Source organism: Sebastes umbrosus, chromosome 15, assembly GCF_015220745.1.
Source record: "Sebastes umbrosus isolate fSebUmb1 chromosome 15, fSebUmb1.pri, whole genome shotgun sequence".
Classification (NCBI taxonomy): Eukaryota; Metazoa; Chordata; class Actinopteri; order Perciformes; family Sebastidae; genus Sebastes; species Sebastes umbrosus.
This window is the reverse complement of record NC_051283.1, coordinates 23,435,894-23,461,450: the sequence shown is the minus strand read 5'-3', so window position 1 is coordinate 23,461,450 and position 25,557 is coordinate 23,435,894. Positions and strand designations below refer to the sequence as shown.

Genomic DNA, 25,557 nt, shown 5'->3' with positions numbered 1-25,557 from the left:
ATTTAAGAGAGAGAGAGCGTTCCTATTGGCTGTTCATTCAACGGAAGCAGCTGTCATCACTCTCAAACTCTGATCAAATGGTCAAACTAGGCAGCGCTGATCAAATATGAATCAATATTCTGTTACTGTAATGACTATTTCTCACATAAAATGTTTTCAGAAACATCTTGTAGTGTACTGTTTAGCTGTAAAATTAGAAATTTGCTCCGCCTGGTGGGCGGTGCTTGGTTTTTCCTCAACTGATCTCAACATGGCGGCCGGGTCACAAACTTTCTCATTTTACATTTTATGCAAGAAATAGGCATTACAGAAACAGAATATTGATTCATATTTGATCAGCGCTGCCTAGTTTGACCGTTTGATTGGAGTTTGCGAATGATTGACCGCTGCTCAGAGACGGACGACAGAGGCACGTGATTGTTTTCAGATTACCTGTCTCATGCACTACTGTCAGGATATAGTGACCGTTTTATAAACATATTTTTTTAAAACATATTTGCATAAACCTGCATACCCCAACTTTAAATGTGCGTTATCAGTCACTATAAGCACCATAGATGTGGGTCAGTAGGGGCCTTCTACGCCTAAAAGTGACAGCGAAACTTTAAAAAAGCAACACCTTCTAACACGTGGTAAAACAACATGAAACATTACGTTTTGAGCACAAACAAAACAACTTCTTTAGGTTTAGGCAACAAAACCACTTAGTTAAGTTTAGGGAAAAACATTGCCTTATAATAACTTTCAAAAGTGAAAGTGAAACTCAACCCTCGTCAACACTACACGTTCTTGGTTTCACATGGGATGCGATCCCCTCTGGGTGAAAACCCTGTGTTTTGTGTCCCATCCATCACCCCCAACCACTATCTCATACGTAGTTTCACGCTATCTATAATACAGCGCCTGACTTCTACTTTTGCTCCTGTCATAGTTAGGTCACTAGAGGTCGCTGTCGTCTTCTTTTATTCCTTCATCCCATGATCAACCATGTGAATCGATGATAAAACCTACCAGTAGGTGTAGTAGGCCCGTTACTGACCCACATCTATGAGGCTTATAACCACTGATCATGCCCATTTAATGGTCTGATGACAGTCTAACCGGCTGATAAAGTACTGTCTAATGTATGCATGGTAGGTGAGATCTTACTTTCCCAGCTCTTTGTTTCCCAGAATGTGCATTACAATGAAACACAGTAAGCTGTCAAAATCTCTGAAACACTGTCATTAAAAGTGCTCACAGTATTTTTTTTCTCCTTGGAAGTGTTAAGGAAAGCTAATTTTGATATTTTAACACATCCAACATCACCAGCTACCGCCCTGATCCTGAAGAAAATGAACCATACACGCATGATTTCCACTGAATTACTGGCCCGTGGAATATCCTGTGACATCTAGAAAAACAAAAGGCCATATTTATACGGGTCAGTTGTTGTGGCCTTATAGAACAGGGGGCGGGAGGGGGCGATACTGACGAGGGGGGCCATTAAGGCAGCAACATTTAAAAGCTTACATGGAGAAGGTACAACGCAGAGTTCACCAGGGGCACGGCGAATCAATATCAGCTCGATTTAGAAATCTGCTGTATAATCCTTGATCTCCAAGGCCATTTGCTTTGCAGCCTGAAATTGGATACACCCCCGACTGCATCCATCCCCCACACACACGCTTGCCCTCGTCGCGCCGAGCCCGCTGCTGCTCCCTTCCACAAATGAGACATGCTGAAAAATTGATCTCGATGCATCTGTGGCAAGATTACGTCTAGGGCTGAAAGGGAGATATGACTAGCTCAAGGTAATTCATAAATCTGTGTGTCGTCTGTATGTGTAAGAGGATCCGGATGGGGACTGGTGAATGAGAAAACTTGGTGGTAGTATTATCATAAGTGCATCACTGCTGTCTGGCAGACTGCCACACAAAAAGGCCATTAAGTCAACACCTCTATAAATACTAAGGGCTGGTAAAGACCCCACATTGGAAAACACTAGTATATTTCTATATGGCACATACTGCAGGTGTGATTAACAAGCATGTAAGGGGAATAAATCATCTTTGTTTATTTTGCCTGTAAGCAACGAGGCCTTTTGCAGCGTAATACCATTTCATTGATGAATGATTTGAGTATTATAGAATTGAATAGAATATAATAGAGTAGATCTATATTGTTCAACAATGAGTCTTTTGCATGCTGTTAACTACAAATCGACATACATTTTTTTTAAGTCATATCATCAGCACACTACAGTTGCAACTAAGCATTAATGTTATATTCATTCATCCTTTATTTATGCAGGGTGGTTGCATGAGAGCAGTTCACTCTCTCACTCTCTTAATATTTCGCAAACATTAAATTAAAGGGTGAAATGGTGAAAAAAAGGCACCAATAAACTAGAATTACCGCCTCGCTGTTGTATGTCCAAAATGTCCTCATTTATACTGTTAGACATTTTGTGTGAAATTGTCATAATTAGCATATGAATTCTTGAGTTATGAACAAAAACGTGTTTAGCGAGGTCACAGTGACCTTGGCCTTTGACCAAATTCTAATCAGTTCATCCTTGAGTCCAAAAGTCCTTTCTCATTCAGTCCCAGTTTGTACATCCTCGACTCCTTTCCTCGCCTCCTCTCCTTGCGTCTTAGTCCCTCCCACGGGAGATGCGAGCGGAGGAGTTAAGGAAGAGACGGGTCGAGGCAACAGGCATGTAAGAATTGAGACATTCGTGCTTCGGAGCCGCGATTTTAAAGCGATGTCAAATAAATATGACGTGTGGCGCAGCTGCATCAGCTCTCCATTGCTTTGATACACCGCTGTTTTTATGATCTCTGTCAGAAGAAAACAGAACAGTGTTCATGACAACTTAGATATTTACTTTTAAGTCAGTTCACAACGTGGCATAATGTGACAAGAATGTACCTCTAGAATCTTAAATAACTACAACTTATGAATAAAAAAGGAACAGTTACATTTGTAGGTTTGAGATGTCACGTCGCTTTTATACGTCATGGGTGCCGAAAAGACTTCCGCAAAGGATACACCGGGGTATCCTCGCTTATAGTTCCTCTCCCCTCGAGATGCATTTTAGGAATTGAGATGTCCTTCAAGATGGAGCGCTGAGATCGATTTCCGGGTCACGAGCCGGAGGGGCGAGGAGACGAAGAGGCACAAAATCGAGAAATGAAAAGAGCCCCAAGTGGATGTTTGTGCCAAATTTGAAGAAATTCCCTTCAGGTGTTCCTGAGATATCACACTCACGAGAATGGGTCAGACATACGGACAAACCAAAAACAAAAAAAAATCATCTGCACACTCAGATCTACCCATTACAGGTACAGGAATAGTCGACCGTATAGAATGCAAAGCTGTCACACAAATAATTAACCTTTCAACAACAACAATAAATCTGGAAATATGGGGTTTTGATCACCTGATAACATGCGCTCACCTTTTCTGTATCTTACATTCCCTCAAACAGACATTCAAGGTCAACAACAATATGACGACTGATAGCTTAAATTTCAAGTCAAAGCATTCTACAGTTACACAACAAGCAAAAACTGTAATTGACGGTTGAATGCTTGAGTCTCATTAACTGCCTTATTGGGACTGGCTTTAATTGTGAAGTGATTCTCCGTCAACATCTTCTTTATTACCTGACACATTTATATAATCTGTTATGTTGTGATGTTACTCACACTTCTGCAGTATCTTAAAATGTTTTAGGATCTCTCAAAATGTTTTGTTGCTTGACCCCTTCCTTCTGCCTTCTGGCAGGTGAAACAAAACAAACACAAATATTCCACTTCAACAGAGAAGCTGCACTACGGTAACATCACTTACTGTGCAGCAAGCGAGACATGAAGAGGGAGATTTCTAGGAAGGGTATATCTTTAGGTGCCTCTCTGCTGTAAGTGCGGGCTGCCTGATTTTTTTGTTATGTTTTATTCCCATGGCGGTGTGTATTGTTAGAGTGGCAGTTGTTGGACTCTCTGAGGCCTTTAAGCACTCTGTTTTCCCCCTATTACTCGTGCCCTGTGGGGGGGACAGATAGTCGTAGCGAGATGCGGCGCGGCGCGGTCCCCAGATACCACGGATTCATACTTTCCACCTGACGCGCAGGATAGAGAGAACAGAGAGCTGGCAATTACCAGACTTCTCGCTATATATACTGCAATCCTGGCCAGCTCCGCTCTGCTGTACTCCACTCTGAAGGCTGTCTCAGGGCCAAGCTGCAGGTAATGAAAGCAACACACTCCTAATGGACTATTGATGTGTGTGTGTTTGTGTGTGCGTGCGTGTGCGAGAGAGGAAGAAGTGGGAGAGGCTCAAAGAACAAAAGGTAGGAAGCAGAGACTGTAAGAAATCATTGTGTCGGCGCGCTTTTGCTTTTGTGCGTCGTCTGTGTTTTCCCGCAGAAAGTGTGCATCCATGTCTGTGAGCTGCTGTATATCATCTGTATGAGCTGAGCAAAATAAACCACGAGCGTGATCCAATAACCACGGTGTGCCGTGCTGCCAGGCCCAAGGAAACAGAGACAGACAGTGTGTCTGAGACATGAGGTCACTCAGAACCAGGTGTGTTTCCATCGTCCTTCAGCTCAAACACCAGCGGGCGGCGCCGTATAAATACGCTCATAAACAAAGAAAAACACACAAATAGCTCCAGGTGACAAAAAAAAACATTGGCAACTCGGACGCCGTCGCAGTAAGTTCCATCAAATGGACTCCCGCTGATCGTCCATTGGCAGAGCATGTAGGTGTGTTTCGCATTTTTGTGTGTGTCTCTGTGTGTGTCCCCTCTACCCCGCTGGCAGGCAGTGGGATGAATGAATGGGCGTCAACTCCTGGAGGTCCGGTGGCGCTACAGAAATAACTCTGCTGACCACGGTGACCTCTGCTTGTTCCCACACAGCCTGCGTCCTGTTCTAATGGAGGACCGCGCTCTATTTTGGGGGGCAGCGGCTAGATTTATCTCACTGCCCTCTGTGTCCCGGGGACGGTGACAGTGACGTGGCCGGGTGTAACTGATGCCTGCAAAAAAAAACCTGCTTCCCTGACGCAGGCACACAGAGCAGAGGATACAAGTAGTCTCGAGGTCAATTCTTTCCAAATTTATAACTTAAAACTAGGGCTGTCAATCGATTCAAATATTGAATCGCGATTAATCCTGATTGTCCATAGTTAATCATGATTAATTGCAAATTAATCACTGACTTTTTATCTGTTCAAAATGTACCTTAAAGGGAGATTTGTCAAGTATTTAATACTCTTATGAACATGAGAGTGGGCAAATATGCTGCTTTATGCAAATGTGTGTGTATATTTATTAGAGGAAATCAATTAACAATACAAAACAATGACAAATATTGTCCAGAAACCCTCACAGGTACTGCATTTAGCATAAACATATGCTCAAATCATAACATGGCAAACTGCAGCCCAACAGGCAACAACAGCTGTCAGTGTGTCAGTGTGCTGACTTGACTATGACTTGCCCCAAACTGCATGTGATTATCAAAGTGGGCATATCTGTAAAGGGGAGACTCGTGGGTACCCAGAGAACCCATTTTCATTCACATATATTGAGGTCAGAGGTCAAGGGCCCCCTTTGAAAAAGGCCATGAGAGTTTTTCCTCGCCAAAATTTAGCGTAAGTTTAGAGCATTACTTAGCTACTTTCACGACAAGCTAGTATGACATGGTTGATACCAATGGATTCCTTAGGTCTTTTAGTTTCATATGATACCAGTATCTTCACTGTGGCTTTAAAAACCAGCCCGGTACAACCTAACGATCCAACAAAAGAAATTAGTGGTGTTAAAATGAATTTGACAGCCCTAGTTAAAAAACGCTCGAGTGGAAAAAACCCAGAAAGCTCTAATTGATCATGTTTTGTGATGCTGTAAGCTGATGAAAGGTGCAGGAGTGAACCGCACAAAGCAGGCCTGCTGAACTGCTCGCATACCACAGAGACCTCGGAGCATGATTATCCTCCTCAGCGAACTTAATCTTCATTCTGGCGGACGGGCCGGCCGGCCGAAAGGCTATGAGCTCAGTGACCTACTGTATCTGCTGAGGTGCGGGATATTACAGAAAAGCATCGCCTCAGGTCCTGCATTAGATTAAGTTGACTGATGGCTAAAACCTGTAATCTGGGGATCCGTGGAGATAACGTGTCCACCACTCTGAGGAATGAAGTCCTCAGAGTGGTGGAGAGCCCAGTTAGCTCTAGGGATGAGAAGTATGAAAAGAAAAACCTAGAGGTTTTTTGCTTATGACTGTAAAATTGTCAGAGTGAACTCCTGAGCTTTCCAGAATAAAATTCATGGGACAAAAGGACTAAAAAATGCTCCCAACGTCTTAAACAATTACTGTGCAAGACATCAACAACAATTGGTCCACGCCTGTGTTTCACTGGGCAGAGCTAGACGTTAGCAGAGACAAAATATTCTTGTCTAGTCTTGGTCCAAACCACTCTTTGATGGTCTTGGTCTCCTCTTGGAATCAAGACCACAACTGCGGGGAGATCACTAAATTGCCCGTGCAATGTCTGATTTATTTGTTAACATCATGACTGTGATTGCTCAAAGAACACAAAGGGGAATTCCCACACATAAAAGAGGAATCTTCATTTGTTTTCTGTGGGTGTTTTTATGGGAATGTGGATTTTTTAGATCAATTTGAGGAGTGCCTATGTGGTTTGCACATTCAGACAGACAGAGCCATGAAGCTAGCGTTACTAATACCAGCTCATTTTACAACGAAGCAACATGTGAGAGAATGTATTCTTAATTACTGGCTGTATTATTAATTGATAAACATTTTACATTCAAGAGCATTTTCACAACAAAGCCCAATTAGATTTCTGACCAAACATTGTTGCTGCTCCACTTCCATGGATTAATAATTGATAAATGAAAAAAACTAACAACTGTCGTGACTGTCAGCTGTCCGCGCCGCGAGTAGATCCGCGGCACAAAAGCAACACGAACGCATCAATGAAACGGCTGAACGCACATCAAACAAACAGGAGAGGATGAATGTTCTTCATAAATAAAAGCGGCCTCGGGGTGCTTATTGTGCTCGCACTAATATTGTGTGCACTCAGCTATATCCAGTAACATAGATGAGCATCAGGGAGCGATGCCGGTGCGTAGAATAAGCGAGCAGAGAGGACGTGCGGTGAAAGCGAGGGATGAAAGACAGGGAAGATAAGAGAGGGAGGGACGGATGAGAGAGAGAGTATAAAAGCAAGGACAACAAAAAAGTGCGAGGAGAGATGTGAGCAGGGCGAGAGGGAGAAAGATAGAAGGGGATCAACACGGTGGACAGCTGGGCCGAGGTCACGGGGGTCAAGCTCAGGGAGCGGTCGCGCCGCCAATGTCATCCTTTCATCTCGTCTGCCGCTGCAGATGCAGCAACCTAAACTTTACTCAAATTTAACCTTCCAAAATCACGGGTTGTTCCAACTTTCACTCCTCTCTCTCTCTCTCTCTTCCGCTTCCCCGCGCCACCCATCACTTTCTCCCCCCCTCTGCCCTTTTCCATCTGTTCTCTTTTATCGCCCTCTCTTATTCCTGTCACATTTCCTCAGCAACTCCTAATCTATTTCTTTCCATCGCCCCTCCTGCTATATTTCTCTCCATTACTCTCCCTCGTTATGTATCTTCTTCTCATAGTAACTCTGCCTACATTCTGTCTCGCTCCACATTAGACGTGGTTGAGTGGAGAGCGGAGTCAATCGTTCCTGCCTAAACCCCTCCAGGAGCCAGAGCTCCTCTCCTCTGCCTAAACAAACTTTGAAGCCAATCAAAGGGCTTATATTATTTTCTGTGGAAGGGCGACTGCAGCAGGTGAATACTTTATATTTTCAGTGACAGATCCACTCACATGCGGCGGCTCCTCTCTCCCTCCTCTCCGTGCTAACCGTCGGCTCCGCTCATGATTGATACAGTTCAGTGGCAAAACAAACAAAGCGTGACAAATCCAGATTATTGTCTGTGGGCGAGATAAGGTTATAATGAGAAAGTGCATCGGGGGAAATTGATCCTTTTTCAGGAAGCTGTCTGATTTACTGGGGATGCCAATAATAACTTCCTGTGTGTCCTGCGTGTAATGGGAGGCGGGTGAGGTCGGGGCTGGTGGGGGTGGAGGGTTCATGCTAAGAGGACAGATTTCATTACGATGCAATATCCTGAGTAGCGCATTCGAGAGGGAGGTTCGGTGGCTAATTATTATCCGTAGCAGTGTGTATTGAAAAGCTGTCTGATTGTCACTGTGTATCACAAACAGAGACAGAAATATGGCTGGTTCACGCCGGGTGACAGCGGCGGTAAATGAATTATCAATACATAATGGATTTGACCTTTTGTTTCTGTCAAAAAAGAGGAAGGAAAACATTAGGTATAAACAATTCACAGATCAGCACCCACGCACGACACGCGGGGAAAAAAGAAAGAATGTGCCTTGGCATGCTCGGAGAGGCAGCCATGTCTGAGACGCGCTGACAGCCGAGCCACCAACCTACTTGGCTAAATCTACACGCCGTAGGGGAGAGGAACGGGGCCCGCTGACAGGCCAGTTATTAGCCAGGGGAATGTGGGAGGGATTGCAGAAATTAACATGGATTACTCAAGTATGACTGACAGTTTCAGAAGGGCTTTTTGTGACTTACCAAGTGAATTGGGACTTGCCTTAATTCAGCGAGGGACGCTTTAATACCGTGGGCTGTCTATCCGCTATCTCGGCGCCGTTGCCTTGGCGAGGACGCCAACAGGGAGGGAGTCTTTTTCTGCAACAGAACCCCCCAGCAACAGCTCTCCCACCCCTCGGTGGCAGAGGCCTTGTGTTCTGCAAATAATGACGGGATGTTTCGGCGGGGCAGCACTCAGGGTTCAGGACCGTCGTTTGGGCAGTGCTGTGTTTTGTTTAAAGGGGAAAGGGGGGTCCATCTGTGTTCTGTTCTGTTTTTGTTTCAAATGGAAACGCCCAATCAGCCGTTGCAAAAAGCAGTGACGTAGGTTACCAAAGTAAGCTAATGGAAGCTAATCAATAAGGTTATGAATAATGTGAATACTAGTGCTGGTTGAGTCAAAGGTAGCTGTGCTAAGTTTGGAAATAACTGGAAGGGTTAATTCAGAGTAGGCCTGTCAATCAATTCAAATATTTAATCGTGATTAATTGCTAATTAATCGTATCTTTTCAAAATGTACCTTAAAGGGAAATTTTTCAAGTATTTAATACACAGGTACTGCATTTAGACATAACATAGAAAACTAAAGCCCAACAGGCAACAACAGCCAAACAGGGAACGTGCCGACCGCCATCTAAGTTACTGTATGTAACATTAATACACTGACTGTAAGGGTGTATATATATACTGTATATGTAGCAGCGTCATCATGCAGAAACCTACGTCAGGTCAGGTGGGAAAAAGTTTTTAGAAGGGCTTGGGGAAATAGCATTTTGACACTAAAACATATGTATTTTGACCAAAATTTGAATGTTTAGATTTGAATACATAAGGAACACTACTGGGAAGATATGGAATGATATAAAAACCTCAAATAAATAATAATGGACCCGCCCTTTAAAAGGAGGGCTTGCCAAATAGTAACCTCTGTGAACTCTGTCTGGCATGAGTCTGACTGCTGCGGCGGTTCTATAAAGCCTGGGTGTCATCTGGATCTCTGACAGATCAGGAAAGTAATTTTCATCACATTCATAAGAGGCTCGGGGCGCTTTAAATTAGAAAAAACACTGATGCTTCCCACAAGTCTCCATGAAGCATATGGCTTTTACTGCAGGCCTAAAAAAACGTTTTTATGTATACTTTAGGATAAGGTCCTTGTGAACTGAAGGACAGAGTGCGAGTGAGGAGAGACAGAGACTGTGGTTTGAAAATAAATTGTGAAAACAGATAAAGTTGGAGAGAGAAATGCCAGAGTATTGTAAAAAAAAAAAAGAAGAAGCCGGAAAGCTTGTACATATTGCATGTTTCCGTTTGGTTCCATCTCCCAGGGCCACTGTGGCTGCTTCCTGATGTGCTTTCCATTATTTATCCAGCATCTATTGGACAATATTGGAGCCGACTCTCAGCTCTGCTGCCATATTGGCAGCAGGACAACGGAGTGAGCGACAACAACGGGAAGGGAAAAAGGAAGAAGCTGCAGCGTTACTGCACATTCAGTCTGGACGGAATCTGTTTGCACAGTTAGACATTCATGAGAACGTTGGATTCATTGAAGTCTGGTGCTGTCATTTGGCAACGCTACCTGTGTCTAGCCCTTCTGAAAACACACCTTCTTGTTTATTTAGCTGCTGTTTCATTGTTGACAATGAAGTTAAATGGCACAAAGAGGAGCAATCCGCCAGAGCGGCACGGAACATGTATCAAATGTTATCAATTTCCTCTCTGCCACGGCTCGCACACACAATACGTACATGAGATTACTCACCTGCCAAAACCAAACAATGGCTAATGTATCTCCGGTTCAAATTACATTTACCATAGGGTGTCATCTCTAAGCTGTTTAATGCATTGTGGGACGGAGGGCTTTAATCAGCGGGGCTCAGTGGAGCCGGCGGATTAAATCACTTTTTATCTGCGCTTCCTTTGACTTTCCCAGTGCTCAGGGTTGCAGTGTAAATCATAACGCGTCCCTGTTGGGCTCACTTCAGTATGGTTTATTGCCGTAGTCACATTTCATAAATTCTATTTATTTTGTATTGAGTAAATCCACATGCACTGAAAAACAAGGATAACTCTTATATTCTCACCTCCAACTGCAAAGTTGATCATTTCTCAGAAGGGAGTTTATTGTTTCTACATGAGCGTATGAATCCATCTATCTGTGGGTGTATGTACTTTTAGATACAGCAGGATTCATGCAAATATATGCATCTAGGTGAAAACACACACGTGTATTCTGGCATATATGTACTTCATCCACGTGCACGTATGGAGCATGAGAATGACTTTGTATCTGTGTGCGGGCGTATGCACACTCACGGCCCGGCAACAGCGACGGGGAGAGCGGCTGCCGCATTGCACAGAATAGCTTAACAGCTGTAGTGCTCCATCAGGGCTATCGATCATGTCCCTCTCTCTGAATCACAATCAGACGTGGGCAGAGCAGGGAGGCTGGAGCGGGGCCTCGGCGACTGGCTCGTTGGACGAACGCTATACGCACCTCTCATATCAACCAGGCCTCGGCAAACAAAACCTGACCTGGATCGCTGATTAGATGCATCTATAATACGAGCGGTGTTGTAGAACTAGATGGAATACACGGACAGGAATTCAATTAAATTCCTGGCAAGCATCGCCAATGTTTTATTGCTTATAAAGAATATAAATGTCTATCAGGTTTAATGCACTAATTCCTTATGTTACAGTTAGTTATAAAGGATGTCTGAATCACTACAAATATTAATATAACACCTCACGTTCTGTACATGCAGCCTCCGAGTAACTAACACCAATCAAAAGTGCATTTTGTGTCTAAATAACACATGTAACCACAAGAAAATTAGACATGATTTCATTAAGCACTTAACAGTAAGAATAGCTGGTTAAGTATCATTAGTCGCCATCTGCTATCACCCCTCCTCCTCCACACTGTATATCAACCCAACATCTCATGTAATCACAAGGAAGTTAGACGTTATTACATTAAATTTGAAACAGGAAGTGTATGGAGGCTGTCTATGGCGCCATTAACTGCCATCTGCCAGCATCTCCACAGCCCTCTGTTCTGTATGTTCCTCCTCTGTGCGTCGTCGCGTTAACTTCCTGCCAACATGGCAACTTCCTTTCTGTTTATTTCCCCCCACGGTCAGTTGAGTTTAACAGACGACCTGGCACCTGACATCCAGATATATACTTCCTGGTTTGGGACAGCACGGGTTACGACTCAATATCCTTTTGTATTGCCACTGGAAACAGAAGTAGAAGAGGGCAGCTATAACAAGGCCGACCGACATCACACACACGCACACGCACGCACGCACGCACGCACGCACGCACGCACGCACGCACGCACGCACGCACGCACGCACGCACGCACGGACACACGTCTTGACACAATGTGATTGAGTAGCTAAGCTGAAAATGCAGAGGCTTGTCAGATACGGGCTTGAGAGGATTGGTGAGCAAGCTCGGTACATCGGGGAGAGCGTGTGCATGTGTGCGTGCGTGCATGCATGCTGAGTGTGTGTGTGTGCTACCATAGCAACTTGTGTGTGTGTGTTTGTGGACAATGTTTCAAATGCTAAATGGAGGAAAAAAAGGGGGATCTCATTAGCATTATATGGATGTTGACATTCCATTCAGGTCAAAGTTAGTGGTGCATGACTGTATTTGTGCTTATGTGGTTTGTGTGTGTGTGTGTATGTGTCAAGGCTCACACACTGTAGTAGTCATGGCTGTCACACAAGTATACACATGCACGTGCACACACGCGCTCCTGCTGTGCTGTGTGTGGCGGCGAAGGGCCCCCCGGTGGTGGTGGTGGGGGGGTGTGTGCTGCTGAACTGTCAAAGCAGGATGGATGAAGAAGCTGCCCTGCATAGCAAGGGGCTCTGGGGAAATACCACCAACATGACACACACACACACACTCACACACTGTCAGCACACAAATACAGCACGTGTGTGTTCCCCGCTTTAAAATGCATAAATTTGAATATGCACGCATGAATCGGAAAACAGAAACAAATGTGGTGAGAGCACATGACGTGCACACTTGTGTTCACACACACACGCAAACAGACATCTACAAAGGCCTATTGGCTGCCTGTGTGAGACACAGAAACAGCCCCGGGGTCCTCCGCAGAGGAACATCTGACATTGATGACAGAGGAATGTCCAGAGATCTCCATTTAGCAGACAGCAACTCAACATGGAGAGTGTCAGAAAGAGGAAAAATCACACTTCCGCAACCCCCACTCTCTTATAAGTGATGGGGAAAGGTATCAAAGGAATGACAGAGTGCGTCTTCATCCATCAGTATTCATGAACAGAACATCTGAGGGAAAGCGTTTTAGAATCTGAAGCCTACCAATACATGTAGACTTAGGGCTGGTTCACACCTAAAAGTCCGGTTCCTGAATCAAACTCAAGCGAGGACAGCGCATTGTTTTAATTTTCCAACTGGTCCAGTTTGCGTTCACAAAGGCTAAACTCAGCGCTGGGTCTATGTAGTCCATCCGTCACTCCTTGCTGATAAAAGACTAAAGGGCTGCTAGTCTCTTAGCGGTGGGCAGTTAAGTGGAGGGATCATGGGGTGCGCTAGCTAGTAGGAGTGAGAAATAATACTTAAGTCACGATACGATATTATCAAGACAAGATCTTATTGAGATTCTTTACATTTTACTCTATGCTGAGTATTGCGATAAGATATATTGCGATATATTAACTCTTCTCAACTGCAAATTATGCAGTTTGTCAACATCTGTTTTATCTAATAAGATAAGATACTAATTCTCAGGAACCACATGGAGTGAAAACACTGTCATCATAAGTGATAGAAATGGCGGGCAAAATTACAAAAATAAGACCCAAGCTGTAATAAACCGAGGAATTGATTATGCATTATCTCTAATTACAAATGGCAGCAGCGCAAGGAACAATAATAGCTGTAGCAACAGCCAGTCCTGTGTGTCCATTCAGGAAAGGGGGGATTTCATTTCATGGACCCTTTAGGAGGGACCATAGTAGCCCCAGACCAGAGCAGACCTTGTAAACTTAACTATTCTTAATTCCACAGAAGGATTTCCTCGATCAGGGCAGTAAATCTTCATGCTTGGCACAGGCCTGAACAATCCATTAACAATAATAAAGCCTGAGCGGCCGGGAGATAGACCCTTAAAGGGGAAGGTCAGCCCGATATTACAGCTTTAAAGGTTTCCTATTACGGCTCAACTTCAATATAACCACTCACCTTGCCTTTAATGGCCGCTGGCTATGCAGTGGCTGAGCATATATGGAGATTCTAAATCCAGTCTCTCTGAGATATATTACTGTATAGTGGAGAGCGATTTATGGGTCTGTTTTCAGTCCCGCTGGTTGGAGGTGTGAGTATTGTTAATAAAATCGCCACAGGGGTGAAGGAGATCTCCGCGGTATCGCCCTGTCTGGCCCCCACGTCCTGCTGGGACGCACGGGAGGCCCCGAGCGCTGCGGCACCTGGCCCCAAAAGTGCTTAGGCAGCATGTTTTTTCTTCATCCTGGCCTTTCCCTCTGACTTTTCTTTCTTTCATATCTTCTTCCACCTTGCTTTTCTTTTTGCTAACACCTCTTGTCACCCCCTTACTCCCTTAGAGACTTGCTCTGTTTCCAACATTTCCAACATCTCCTTTTTGTTCTAAACTTTTGGGACAGTGATGCCACTTTGGACCCCGAAGAAAAGACACGTCTCTGTGCTAAACACACAATGTGGCACAGCCTTGTCTCCACATCTGTCTCCATTTTGTGACATTCTTTCTTTCTTTCGCCCTCTTTTTTTTTTTTTTTTCCCTGCCTGTTTTCTCCTTGGCCAGCTTGTTCCACTGTCTAGGGTGACTGCAGAGAAGAAAGATAGGAGGGAGAGAGAGGACACGGCAACAGAGAGCAGGAGCAGGAGAGGAAAGAGGGGAGAGTGCAAGCTCTTAAGTAGATTGCAAAGAACAGCACAGAGGCGTGAGTGTGAATATTAAGAGGGTTTTCTCCTGCCCGAGAAGTTTCAGCCTGCAGCAGCAGCAGCACCACCAGGGAGGGAAAGAGATGGTGACAGGAAGAGAGAGAGGAGGAGACCTATAGAACCGTCAGCTATTCAGCCACAGCAGCTAGCTTCAGGTGTCAGAAACAACGGTGTACACAATCTATCAAGCTGTCCGGCAGATCTGAGATGAGAAATTACCATAATTGAATTAGAAAGGAGGTTTCTCGTCGCAAAAAGGGGGCGATGATTTTCCCAAGGAAGGAAAGGAAAAGGGGGTTGATGCGAGAATAAAGCAAAGGAGGGGAAGACTCACCTGGAATGCCTGGCGGGGTTTTCAGGTACTTTCCATTGAAATGCTGTATCACTACTTCACATTTCTCTGTGGACTCCATCCTGCAACAAAAAAAGGGATACACAGGGTTTAATTTAAAAACACTCACTATCCATTTGTAGGAAAGGTTGACAGTGCTTCCTTCCAAAATAAAAGTGCTTAAGCTTGACGCTAAATGACGGCACAAAGGGAGAGCACTAGTGGTAAATATACTGAATTGCCTTATGGCACAAATGGAGTTCTTCTTTTATACTTTTAACCATCACAAACAGGTAACAATACCTCTGGCAGGAGATACAGTTTACCTCTCATCTACGTCACCACGGTGCCATTTGTAAACTGAAATATATCACGGTGACTTTCAGCCGGTTGAGAGCAGCGCCGCGGTCGTAATCAACTCAACATTGCTTGTTTCCATTTTGCCCTGGAACCCTTCACACGTGGAGCACGAGGTTAAATACTGTCACTGATGACACATTTACAACAACGAGGAGTCACCCACCACACTGTGTCCTGCTGGCTGGGTACTATCACTCTGTTTATTCTAAACAAAATTACAGTGACACTATCCAGAGTCCGTCTGTCTATCTGCCGGGGGAACGTCATGAGTCAGAAGTTCATAATGAAATTCAAGATTTGCAGGGATTGTGCAGCCTTTCTCGAAGTAGAGAAAGGATGCAGGGATGTAGAAGAAGGGGGATAAGAAGGTATGCGAAAGTAAATGTCACGCTTATGGATAGTAAGGACTCTGATTTCCGGAGTGGGAGCGAGAGAGAGAGCGAATACAGGAAGCAGACTGACTCGTCCCCCCTTTTCCAGCCACTGGATCAAAGGTCTACTGCATGGCGTGGCAGCTGACCAGCAGGACGGCTCTGATCTCTCACATCATAAAATGACACTAATGCCCATACACATACACGTACATTAATATATCAAACACATATACAAATGTAAAAATGTACTGCATGTTGGCAATCACACACGGCTTAAATGTAGCTCCCGATATTTAATCCTATACATATAAACCACACAAACACATATCTGCCCCATTCTATTACATTAAAAGCGTCTCCTGGGAGCCATGTATACGGTCCCCCCTATCATCCTAAGAACAGGTGTCACAGTGCAGCCTCACTCTACGTGACCAATTTGTATAAACTCGTGCCCCGCCAGTCGCTTGTCCATCGTACAATCCCCCCACCCCTCTTCTCTACCAGCTCCACACAAGGGTATTTTTATTACGAAAAAAGCAAGAGCACAAATTGTTTGCTGTCAGATGGATGATTAAGACATAAATTAATGAGGGGGAAAAAAGCTGTTAAAAAACATGTATGCTGTTCAAGAAGTGGATTCTGCATAAAATGCAGTTAACATCGCTCCTGCTCTGAACTCAGCTCAACAATATTATTGTAACTAAGTCATTCGCTGAAAAAAATATGTTCTTACATGGATAGATTATCAACTACGATCATTAGTCTTGGTTTAGCATTCCCTGGTTGTACGCACAGTTCAGACCCGTTGCTGCAGCTTGACGTTTGAATTTTTTAAAATTGTCACGCCCCCTCGTCGCACCGCCAGATTCGTCCGCACCGTAGGTCATCCCAGCATGCTTTGTGCAGTATCCCATACACAATGAACGGGAACAAATGTTTTCGCCAGTCTGCTTGCGTATATTGGAGCTGCACCATCACAATGCAGTTCTCATACACCGCTCATAGCTATACCTATGAAAAGTAATGCACTGTAGTTTGTATATAACCCACGTAAGCGTGAGCCAGAACCGGTGACGTTGTATAAAGAGCGACAAAGTGCACGTAGGTGGGAGGTCTGGGTGGATTGGTGGGTCTAAAAACACCGGACTCTCACCCAGGAGACTGCTGTTTGTGTCCCGTTTGAAACCAGAAGTCAACGTTGATTTATCTTTCACGTAATTCTGTATTTAAGTAACACCACTTCTGTAGTTATTTTAACCCAAACCATGATCTTTTCCTAAATCTAACCAGGTAGTTGTGTTGCCTAAACACTGCAGGGATTTTTGCAGGTGTACTGATTGCTCACGTTGCTGGACATAACTCATAATGTCAACTGCAACTCCTCAGTTTCTTTATGTCACTGTAGTATGACTAGCTCCTTACCTTTCAAAATACCTTTATGCCTGATGAATTTGAAAAAGTCTTCACAAGTGACTTTTAATTACTGTATTATCTGTTGACAAGCCTACTTTCGCACAGCGGTGCTTTGAGCTAAATGCTAACGTGAGCATCTAAACATACTCACAGATGACAAGGCTAACATGCAAGTAAGGGATAATGTACAGCGAACAAGTCATTGTGGTGAAATAAATTGCAGGGCGATGCAGGATCAAGGCCCTGAAGGGGTTTATTTCAATAATTATAACAAATATCAATAACAAAAATAACAAAAATGTTCCTCTAGAGTCCGAGATCATCCGTCGTCCATAGCAACGGTCTGTTATAAAGAAACAACAGGCCTTAGAATACTGTGATTGACCAATAAGAATTGAGCATTCGACAAAGCCGTGTTATAATCAGGCATAATGTTACTATCTTAGTCGAATGTGTTAACATGCTAACATTTGCTAATTAGCACTAAACAAAGTAATACTGAGGCTGATGTGAATGTCACTAGTTTTTGCAGGTATTTGGTGATAAACTGAAGTATTGGATGGATGGATTTTGACCTGATGATGGTGCTGCATGAAAAGTCAAGGGAAGATATTACAAAACATGAATATGTGTATAAAATTTCATGTCAATCCATCCGATTTTCGTTGAGATATTTCACTGAAAACTAAGAATGTGAACCTCATAGTGGCGCTAGAGGAAATCTCAGGGGATCTGAGAAGTCACTAGGATTTCTCCTCTGTGGAACATGAACGTCTGTGTAAAGTTTTGTTAAAATATCATCAAAGAAACACTGCCTCGTGCATGAATTTGCTCCCAGTGTACATATGTTACCATGCAGATTCTTTAATATATACTCACAAAGGACTGATATTAAAATGAGCTGGTTTTTAAATGCAGGCTGGAGTGATTGCTGTGCCTCTGCTTATGGTAATACGCTCTTGGAATGTGCAGAATTCATTGCTTTCCAGATTTTCATTCTCTACTCGGTCTCACCTCCAAGAATACTCATATCATGCTGTCAGCCTCTCACTTCTCTGTCCTCTGTCTCTCTCATCCTTCTCCTATCTCTACCTTCATCCTTTTTTTTTTTTTTACCATAGCTTCTTTATCGCTCTCTCCGTCACATCCATCTTACTCCCGACCCGTCTGCACCTCTTCTTTTTGACGTCTCTCTCATTCCTCCCCGTCTTTCAACCTTGGTTTTTTCCTCCATCTTTCACCGTTACCCTCTCTCTCTCTCCCGCCCCATCCCTCTCACTTTCCGTGCCCTCCTTTTCTTCCCGTCCGTTTGTTTCTCTCTGATCCACATCAACATCTTTCTCCCTTTTCCTCTCTTTTTAGAATATGTAATCTTTCACACTTCCTGGCATCATCCATCTCTCACTAACCCTGTACCCCATCATCTTTCTTTTCTTTTCCCTCTGTCCCTCCTCCTTGTGTTTGGGAGGACTGATAATAAGCAGCCAGTGTGACTCAGCTGATCACTAATCACGACAAGTGGCTTCAACACATCACGAGCACTCAGCATCTAGAATTTAGATCAGTAAAAACGCTGTCATTCAGCTGATTAGAAAGAGTATGTATATAGAGGCTGGGTATGGTTTGACATTTTTAGATTTTATTTATTATGTCAATTTTATTTTAACAAAAGAGACCAGACTTTTCAAATGAAATGTCTAATCACAAGCTGTCATACATAAAGGCAGCTTTCAATGTATTTAACGGTCTGTACCAAAAAACAGCATTCAGGTTCGATATTCAGCTCTACATTATATAAAACTATTTATCACCCAGCGTGAAACAAAGGAAGTGGAAAACATTTCCTTACAGATAGTAGGAGTGGGAATCACCACAGGCCCCACAATACGATATTATCAAAATACGATCTTATTGAGATTTGAAACGTTTTGTGATATGCTGAGTATTGCAATAAGATATTCCCTTTTTTCAACTTCCAAATTATGCAGTTTGTTAACATCTGTTTTTATCTAAAATAAGATACAGTTTTCACTCTTTCCGACAAGCTAACATGAGCTGGTTGATACCAATTGATTCCTTAGGTTTTCTAGTTTCTTATGATGCCAGTATCTCCACTCTAGCTTTAAGACTGAGCCCACTACAACGTCTGAAAGACAAAATATTGGCCAGGTTAGTTTATATATTAGGGCTGTCAATCGATTAATATAGTTAATCAAGATTAATCGCAAATGAATCACACAATTTTTTTTCTGTTGTCTTTTATCTGTTAAAATGTACCTCAAAGAAATATTTGTAAAGTATTTAATACTCTTATCAACATGGGAGTGGGAAAATATACTTGCTTTATGCAAATGTATGTATATATTTATTATTGGAAATCCATTAACAACACAAAACAGTTTTTCCTCGCCAAACTTTTGCGTTAGTTTGCTTAGCTACAACCTAAGAATCGCAAATTGCGTTAATGCGTTACAGAAATTAGTGGCGTTAAAAATAATTTGCTTTATTTCATTATTATTGCGTTAACTTTGACAGCCCTAGTTTAAGTGTTTGTTTTATTCCCTGTATTGTACAGTACATCATAACTTGTTTTTAGTGTATTATTTATTTTATTCTGTGTGTCTGCCTCTGGCTACATTTCTTGATGACAGAATCGTGCCAACACAGCTTCATTGAAGTGAAGTGAATACACAGTGTGTTTATGCTTTACATATAATCTGTATGCATGTATAATAATGCTCCAAATCCATGTGTGCAGTTACGCAAACATGCCAATTACCCTTCCATAATGCTTTCACTTTAGGAGGCAGCCCCAGTGACACAGAGAGGATCTGCATGAAGCAAAGCTACCTCTCTAACTCACTAAACCAGATACACAGCGCACACTCCACTTGGTGCTTGTTGTTGTGTTGTGCATTATCAAAACAAAAAGCTGTTTTGAGATTATTTGTTGTGGTGTTTTTGCTGTCCATCTTAAAAAAAGTGGCTGAAAATCACAGGTTGAACCCATCACCCCCTACTCCAGAGTTTCAAGTGATTCTCTGACTGGAAGTGTTGACGCTCAGCTTCCCTCGCTATTCTCCAGCGCTCTTTATCCATCCTCTTCACACTCCCTCTGGCTACTCATTGTTTGCCTCCTCCTCAACGCCGTCTCTCCTTCACTGTTTCAAGCAGGTAGACAGAAAAACGGGTGGGCAGACGAGGAGTAAATAAGGCAGACGGGCTGTTAGGCAGTCATCGGGAAACGAAACCAGTCGGCCAGACTGTCTGTCGAGCGACTTTCGCGGGGTAGCCGTTGAGCCAGGTAGGCGGAGAGGCAGGCTGGCTTTTCTCTGTGTAGCTGCTGGTTAATGGCATCAGGTGCTGCTGTCTGCAATGATTAGTGCTGGGGCTGGAGTAATGGGCTCTGATAACAGTAATGGATCGGCCCACAAACACTTAGCTCGGTTTACTCTCTCTAATGCCCCTCATGGCCCAACCCTCAGCAGCTGTCTGTCTGTCTGTCTGTTGACACAGCTAACGGGAGCTCTACTATTCATAAAATACATTGCTCCTTTGCTCAGATCTCTTTCTGGCTTCTTTTTCCTGACCTCTACTTATCAATTACACAATAAAACCTTCTGTACCTCTCTCCTCTTTCTCTTTATCTAACCCAAACACCACTCACTCACTCACATTTTCTCCCAGACACCCACCCTCACTCGTTTCACTTTCTATTCCTCAATCTTTCTCCGTCTCATGCTGCCTTCTCCTTTCCCATCACCTTATCTTTCTCTTCATAATAACCTCTATGATTAGTTCTTTTTTGCCCGGCCATTGTTTCACACTGTCCCTCTCTCTCTCCTCCACTTTCCATCATGTCTCCCACCGAGGGCTGCTTGAACAGGTGGCCCGTGGCAGGTTGTTGCTGCGCTCTGCTTGTTGGTCTGCAGGAGGCTGCCTACCTGTCTGTGTGCGTGCGTGCTCACTAATGCGTGTGTCGGTATAATGTGCGCACGTGCGTGCCCATGTGTAGAGGCCAGTCTGTGCATATGCTCATATTTGTGCATAAGTGCCCGTGTGTGTTTGTGCTCGCCGGTCCTGCTGTAACCCTCGGTAATGGAGCAGGGAATAGGAGAGGAGTTCAGCCAGAGCAGGTGATTAAGAAAAATCCCTGCAAGATGGCGGCTCTGTGGCCATCAGTGGCCTCCTCTGGGTAAACAAGGGAGGAATGTGTGGAGAGGAATGAGAGCCCGGTGGCTGCTGCCGAGGACAAGGACAGAGCGCTTTATGACTTTGGGGGATTAACAAGCTGAAGTGGAAACTTTTCTAAGTAGAAAAAGAAATAAAGCGTGCAATGTTGTTGGGATTGGTGGTGGAAATATATATAGCAGCCCTGGCTATACTGGAAGGACAAGGGGTTAATTACAGGTATGTGTGAAGGTACTGGCCCGAGCATCCATTAGTACACTCTTAGAAATAAGGGTTCCAAAAGGGTTCTTCCTGAAGGGCTGAAGTTCTACCCAGAACCAATTGATTCTGAAGAACCCTTTTGTGAAGAAAGTTTTTTTCTTTGTAAGACTAAAGAGCTTTTTTTATCAGTCATCTGATAAAGAAACGTTACGCACAGAAACCTTGCACACTGAGTCAGATGCGTTTTATTGTTCTATTTGTTGCGAAAATTGGCAATAAAAGACTAAACTGAATTAATTGCGTGGGTGCGATGGATGGATAGCGTTAGTCCCAAACGGGGCGTAGGAATGAATGACATCAGCAAGAAGCTATCGTTTAGCTGCCTAGGTCACAATCACTGCTGTCTAATCCTTCATACATCCTTTGTTTTGCAACCATCACCGATTCCAAGCTGTTCTGCAATCACCTGCCATAATCTATCTTTAAATTCTGCATCTCTGTATTCTTTTATTTCTTTATCGTAAAGTGCTTTGTGCTGGGAGACAAAGTGAATGTTATCATGCCATTTTGGATGATGACGTTTGCTGGGACGGTGACTCTGAGTGGTCAAACTACCCTCTTCTGCCTTTGAGAAAAAATGCAGAAAATCAAACCGGTTCTGAAAACTTAAATAACAGACGAAAGTTTCGAAGTTGGTGTATAAACGTGATTGACACTATGTGAGGTTGTATTTTTCTTTAAATGTGCAACAAATTCGGACGAAAAATATGGACTTAGTGTGCAAAGGCCTTAAGAGTTCCATTAAGAACCCTTTTCATCCACAGAACCCCTTTTGGAAGAAAGAGTTCTTCAAAGATTGATGAAAGCATGGGTCTTAAAAGATCCTCCCAGCCCACACACTCCCAAAAACTGTGATTGTGAACCATGATTGTTGTGGGTTACGCTGCATCACATCAGCCCCGAGCCACATGAGGCCCAAGGCTGCTGGACGTGGTTCTCATGGCCCCAGGTAACTTATTAAAGTAAAACCATGGATTATAAAAAGGTTCTTGGTAGAAACCCCTGGGGTGGCACCCTTATAAGGTGGAAAGGTTCTGGATATAACCTGCAGAGAGGGTTATGGGTGGAACCATTGCGCCATAGAAGGGTTCTCTGTAGAACATCTCATAGGGGGTTCAGGGTGCAACCTTTCACAGATGGTTCTAGGTATAACCCTTTATGTGGGGTTTCAGGTAGAACCCTCTGAAAGGATTCCAGGTGGAACCAAAAGGTTCTTGTAAACATCTTTATTTGTAAAAGCCTATAGACGTGCGTACAGACACAGAAACACACTGAGTCTGATGCACAGGCATGAACAAAGACAAACTCATCCAGTGGCAGACGCACTGTCAAACAGGCTTGTCAAACAAATCACTTTTTAAAGTTTCCACTGCCTGGAGGCAGGATTCACCTCACAAGTGTCTTTTCTAGAGTGAATGTGTGTATGCACATAGTAAGTACAAGTGTGTGCCTGTATGCCAGTGCATGGTTACGTATTTGGGTCCATAGAGTACCAGAAAGGTGGGGACACGAATCTTAACCTCAACAAATATGCATGGTTAGTATGATATTGTATTATTATTATCATTAAATTATTGCTTCCATAGTAGCAGCATTAGTATTGTGTACCTGGCGAAGCCGACTCCTCTGCTGACCCCGTTGGCATCCCTCAGTATCCTCGTGGAGATGACGTGACCCAGTGGCTTCAGCATGTTCTCCAGCTCCTGCTCATCCATGGACACCGGCAGGTTGGAGATGTACAGGTTGGTGGGGTCCTGCTCCTGTTGCTGCAGGGCCAGGAGTTAGAATAGTAGGGGAAGGTGGGTAGAGGAGAGGGGGAGGAAAAGGTGAGGGAAAAGATGAGAAATAATGTATCACCAACAAGTGTAGGAAGTATGAAATATGCATCAGCTCTGCGTCATGGGTCATCATGCAACAGGTCGCAATGCTGCCAACAGTTGAACCAAACTCTGGCCGAACTCACATGACATTTGGCCTTACTGACACTCATTCACACATTGATCTGCTCACATGACATATGGATGTACCAATAGTTCACTGTGCCTCTGGCTGTATGTGCGAGGCAGACAGTGTGTAGGCTGTAAGTCTATATCTATTAGCAGAAATATAATACAATATTCATAGCTATGTTTTCATTAGTGTATAATCACCTGAAACTAAGAATGGTTGTGTTTTTGTTAGTTTAGAATGAACCCTTCGTATCTACATAGGGAGAAGGTCCTCTTCACGGAGTCTGCCATGTTTTTACAATGAGTAACATTTGTCTGTTGTAATTTGTAAACATAATTCAAAAGTTGTTCGTGTTCACTGGAAACGTTCAGTTTCCGCTCCTTACATGCATGCAGTGTCTTTTCAAAATAAACTTCCAACGTAGGTTTACTTAGTTTTTAGGTTTACTTTGGTAGGTTTAAGCAACAAATTACTTGGTTAGGATTTGGAAAAGATCGTGGTTTGGGTTAAAATAAATACGTTTGTTATGTAAAATAAGAACATTTGTTACGTAACTTACGTACATTGCATTAGTTATGTATGTATATTACACAAACAAATAAGGTAAAATAGGTCAACGTTGACTAGGGTTGGGTAGCGTTCACATTTGAACCTATACCGGTACCTGGAATTCGATATTGGTACACAATGGTACCTTTTTCGGTACTTTACTCTCTCTGTAATAACAAAAATGTAATCCTAACTTCTCAATTTCAACATCGTAATTTATTTAGGACATTTCGTTTACATTTTACACACCCCACAAAATAAAACCCTTCCCTCCTCTTCCCTGACAAACCCGTCCCTACAACCTCCAGCCTGTCACTCAACAGGTCAGTGTGTGTCTCGGAGGAAGCACATGAGAACGTGTTGCCCTGGCCAGCTTCGCATTTTGTATTATAAATATTGCAGAAAGAGTTGTCAGCGTCAAGTTTTGAAAAGTGCAACATTAACCAGCGCTGTTGGCTCTCAAATGCGCTCTCAAGTACCGAAATTTGGCACTGTAAAGATCTCACAAAGACGCTAAAGGTTGCCTCGGTGTGTCGGTACCAGACGCCTTGGGCCACTGACCAGGTGTCGGTATTTGACGAGTTGAGAGTAAGAACGGGTTGGAAAATCCTTTTCACTGGGCCTTTAAGTTGAAAGAGAGACAGAGTGAGAAGCTGTGTAGTGTGTATTGTACAACAGCATTTTCTCTGTTGTGCCCAGAGGCTGCTGCTAGCTAGGTGAAGCTGCACAGCTGGTGGTGGGTTGAGCCGGAGGTAGCAGAGGGCCCTGTGAGCTCTACAGTAGAACAGCTGGAAACAGCAGCCCCAGCCCCACCAGCCAATCAGTCACCGAGCCAGGCAGCCACCATGTACGTCAACCAGATATCAATCCATCTATGCTACAAGTCAGCCAGTCTCTAAATTAAGCATGAAACTACATTATATCATCCTTATCTCTAATTACGCATCTTTATGATGCTGTATGCACGTCAGCACATTCTTTACCAACATATCAGATTGCATTCAATCCATCCTCCCACCCAGGTAGCAAGTAAGCTATCCAATCAGGCAGCCGGCCAGATTCTGATCTGTTAGCAGCTCCCATTCATCACATCTCCTCTTTATCCAACATCCACATCTCCAAACGTTTCCTCCAACAGCAGCCAGGACCACCGCCGGTTAAAGCCAACAAGGGCAGAGGCAATATTACAAAAAGGCCTCCATGCTGTGGTTGGTGGCCAGCGTAATGTGATGAGTGAATACTGCAATTTATATCCACTTCAGCTCACAGGTATTTGGCAGAGGATTAATCTTGAATCGTCTGTTTCAAATTTAGGTCAGTCAATTAAATGTATTCAACTGAAAGAAAATGTATTGTTTAGGATAATTCTGAATGGGTGTTTTTACTGCACTTGAAATTTATGTATTTAATGCAATGAATTAAAAGTGAAATATCCTCTCACCCTGAATGACAG

General features: G+C 43.6%; 1 protein-coding gene across 5 annotated transcripts in view; it reads right to left on the bottom strand.

The window, feature by feature from the left end:
- The window catches only part of rbms3 (RNA binding motif, single stranded interacting protein), a 341,188-nt gene that overhangs the window by 64,490 nt on the left and 251,141 nt on the right, over positions 1–25,557 (bottom strand). For 3 of the 5 annotated variants that reach the window (XM_037793990.1, XM_037793987.1, XM_037793989.1), the window contains 2 exons: positions 23,214–23,371; positions 15,010–15,089 (listed from right to left, as the gene is read on the bottom strand). In XM_037793990.1, coding sequence (XP_037649918.1) covers positions 15,010–15,089; positions 23,214–23,371 — 238 coding nt within the window. Of the gene's footprint in view, positions 1–15,009; positions 15,090–23,213; positions 23,381–25,557 lie in introns of all 5 variants that reach the window. The other 2 variants (XM_037793986.1, XM_037793988.1) reach the window with 1 other exon arrangement.